Genomic DNA, 3,465 nt, shown 5'->3' with positions numbered 1-3,465 from the left:
GCATATATGTAAATAGCGAACGTGTACATTCAATATTACAATCCCGATCCTGAGTAATAAAATTAAAAGTCTTGTTAAAATTTAATTATCATTACTTTTCGCACGTGCGCAACCCGAGTGGGGTCAATAAGTTTTTCGCGCGACATACTCGCTTCGAAATATCCGATTTCGAGACAGAGACAATTTTGTTAATTTGCTTTTTGTTTGCGTTGAGAACCTCTTTTGTTTATCGGGTTTCAATTTCTGGCGCATAGACTCTCGAGCAGAGCATCGAGAAACAAGATACCGCGAGAGATATTTATTGCTCTGAGGCGGTAACGTCTTCGAAGCACGAGAATGCGGAGCGCCGATGCACATTCCCGCTTTGTCTAACGATTCCGTCTTCTGTTTTGTATTTTCAGTGCTCCCGTACTACGCGGTGCAACGGAATCTCGCCTGCAACACCTGTTCGCGCACGTACAGCTCCAAGCGGGCGTTGCAGTTTCACAAGAGAGTCGAGTGCAAAAAGGAGCCGAGATTCAAGTGCGACCTGTGCAGCTATCGTGCTCTACGACGAAGCACTCTGCAAAGACACATGCTGCGTCATAGGGAACTAATTTGGGCCAATCAGTCTCTCACCTCTTTTCAGTAGAGATTTTTCTCTTGAATTTTGAACAATTTACCGAAAACAATATTATTATTTGTCCTTTGAGCGCACTGTAATAATTGATGTAAATTGTGAGGTATATGTGCAAGGAGGATAATTTCACTTTGCACATGTATATATCTGTTCAGCGAAATAAAATAAAACTTCAATGTGAGCATGATACGGAACGGAAGTAATTCCTTTAGACACACACGACTCGCCTAACGCGCAATCGTCGTAATTTTATTAACAATCGCATTTTGTTTCTCTTGTATTTCCGCAGACTATTACCACGAAGAAAGAGGTAACTCAGGTCATTCGTTCGGCTCGTTCGCGAGATACACCTGCGATTCTTGCGGCAAGTGCTACCGTACGTGGGGCTCGCTGAAGTTTCATCGGAACATGGAGTGCAGAAAGGAGCCTAGTTTTTCGTGCACCTTCTGCGGCTACAAATCGCACAGGAAGAGCAATCTGCTCAGGCACATGCGTATACATTATCGATATATTAAGTGAAGATGTGATGTACCAACGACGATGTCGTTTTTTTTTTTTTTTTTTTGCGTGTCGCGACCGAAAAATAAACACACACTGGACTGATTGATTGAGATATTATGTCACACATCCTCTCTCCATTCACGTTCTTCCATTCTCGCGCGAAATAAAAAAATTCCCGCAACGAGTCATCGAAATAAAGTGACGTGAGAGTCATTTTCACGAGAGTAACCACAACGTCATCGTTTACTCACTATGACATGCCAACAGGGAAGATGAATCAGTAAAAAATTGCTCAAATGTGTCGCGAATTTGGCAAGGGAGAGTAAGAGAAAACGTGCAAATAGATTTTACTTCAAGTTTATATATTTTTTTTGCCGATTTACTTTTGTATTAAAAACGAGACTTCTGTCTGTTTTCGATCAAAACCTTCAGAATTGTAATGTGTAATAATCCTATCGTACTTGTGTCTTTGGTGTTACGTGGAAAAAATTAAGTGAACAGTAGTTCATCTCTTTTCGCTTTTTCAGGTAAGCCGTTCGGTCGTGTCAAGACAGAATCGTCATCCCCATTGTCACGACAATGCGAAAAAAAACGCAAGGTCAATCGTCGGCATCGCAAGAAGTTCCTGTGATTGCGGTTTGAACTGAAAAAAAACGAGCGTTCTTCGGCATCCGCAAACGTTCACGGGCAATCCTTGGTTTATGAAGAATTGCAACACACGATTTGAGAAATCGATTACGATTTTTGCGTTTTGAACATGGATGAGGATTTTTTCTTTCTCAAAAAATTTATAATATTTAGATATGGAAAATTATTAAAAACAGAATCTCTCTAGAATTTTCTCAGAAATTTGTGAGATTTATACACTCTTGTATCAATTATCAATTACACGTATATATATATATACATATATATATATATCTTTATTTGATACATTTTGATATCATCGCATTGAATAATATATCGTTTGATAAGGTTTTTTTTTTTTCATTTCATTCCTGTTCCTGATTCCACTGGTAGTCTGTTACATGTAGTTTGTGTTACGAAAATATTAATAAGATCCCGTGCTCTGTCAATTTCAAATCCCTCTCACCAAGTATGTAAACAAAAAACAGTTGAAGCGAACATTATTTAAATGTTGAATATTTCAAAAATATCGAAATTTTGCGACACAATTTATGCCAATCATGATGTAAGACGTAATTGTTTTTTAAATTCACCATTCTCGATTAATTGTCGCGAATCGATCGTCAGACTTAAAAAGATAAATGTTGAAACATCGACGCGGTATTTATAAAAGTCCGCTTCCGACGCGACTTTTTAATTCTTCGATTAAGTTAAAAAAAATCCCACGGGCTTCTCCTTATCGGATCGCTCGTTGAAGGGAACAAGCACGAACAACTGTGTGTTTGTAAAGCACGGAGTCTCACGCGGGACGGTGGAACCGGCCTAAAGCTCTTCTTCTTCTTCCATTTTCAGGTATTCTGAACGAGTGCGTGATCGATGCTACGGTGGACGAGACCGTGGACATGCCCGTGCAGGCGTGGAAGGTGCACGAGAGGATGGTGTTTGCCGAGTTGAAGATACCGAAAGCGAGCAACTTCATTGGCAAATCGCACGGCCAATTCTCGTGCGACCGCTGTAGCCGATCGTATGGGCGAAAAGACTCGCTGTCACGTCATATGCAGTGGGAATGCGGCAAGGAACCGTCGTTCTACTGCTCGTTCTGTTCGCAAGGTTTCAAACGCAAGGCGCACTTGCAGCGTCACGAGCGTCGCCGACACAGTGACAAACTTAACAGCACGGAGAAATTGTTGTACTCGTACAAGCCGAAAATGGAGATCGATTGATCAGCCAAATCCGTTCGATATTAGAATACAAAAAGCAATCTTTCTTGGGTTGTAATCACGTGATAAGGAAGATCGTCAGTCAAGAAGTAACGATCTTAAGATTCGAACTAGCGTATAAGATGTATTTTGATATACGTCGTTAATATATTAATGATATTTGTTGTTAATATATTAATGATATTTTTATAGCGATTCTTTTCTCTTTATAAGTGGACGAGAGTTACAAAAAATCGTTCCGTGATGAAACAAGAAAGTATTGTGTCCGTATATGCACATATATCGTAAGCAATACTTAGGTTTCTGATTTCGAGATCAAAATCTCTTGTCAGAATCAATTTTTCGTATGATACATTACATATGATAAATGTTTTTTTGTCTTTTGTTTTTTTTTTTTTTTTGTTTCTTTTGTTTTTGAGAAATACAATATAATAACAGATATCGCGCAAGAGAAGCCACAAGCGCGACAGACATCTGAAGATATTGTTAGAGTTTTGT

The 3,465-nt window shown here is 39.3% G+C and overlaps 1 protein-coding gene across 1 annotated transcript; it reads left to right on the top strand.

Annotated features, from left to right (window-relative positions):
- Window positions 1-802: 802 nt before the first annotated feature.
- Window positions 803-2,970, top strand: LOC109856964 (gastrula zinc finger protein XlCGF17.1-like). Its single transcript, XM_020432758.1, has 3 exons — window positions 803-818; window positions 909-1,112; window positions 2,600-2,970. The coding sequence occupies exons 1-3, from the start codon at window positions 803-805 to the stop codon at window positions 2,968-2,970; spliced, it is 591 nt and encodes a 196-aa protein (XP_020288347.1).
- Window positions 2,971-3,465: the final 495 nt, after the last annotated feature.

The sequence above is a fragment of the Pseudomyrmex gracilis genome, unplaced genomic scaffold (genome assembly GCF_002006095.1).
Source record: "Pseudomyrmex gracilis isolate BER0280 unplaced genomic scaffold, ASM200609v1 scaffold_138, whole genome shotgun sequence".
Lineage (NCBI taxonomy): Eukaryota > Metazoa > Arthropoda > Insecta > Hymenoptera > Formicidae > Pseudomyrmex > Pseudomyrmex gracilis.
This window is presented reverse-complemented; position numbering and strand designations above follow the sequence as displayed.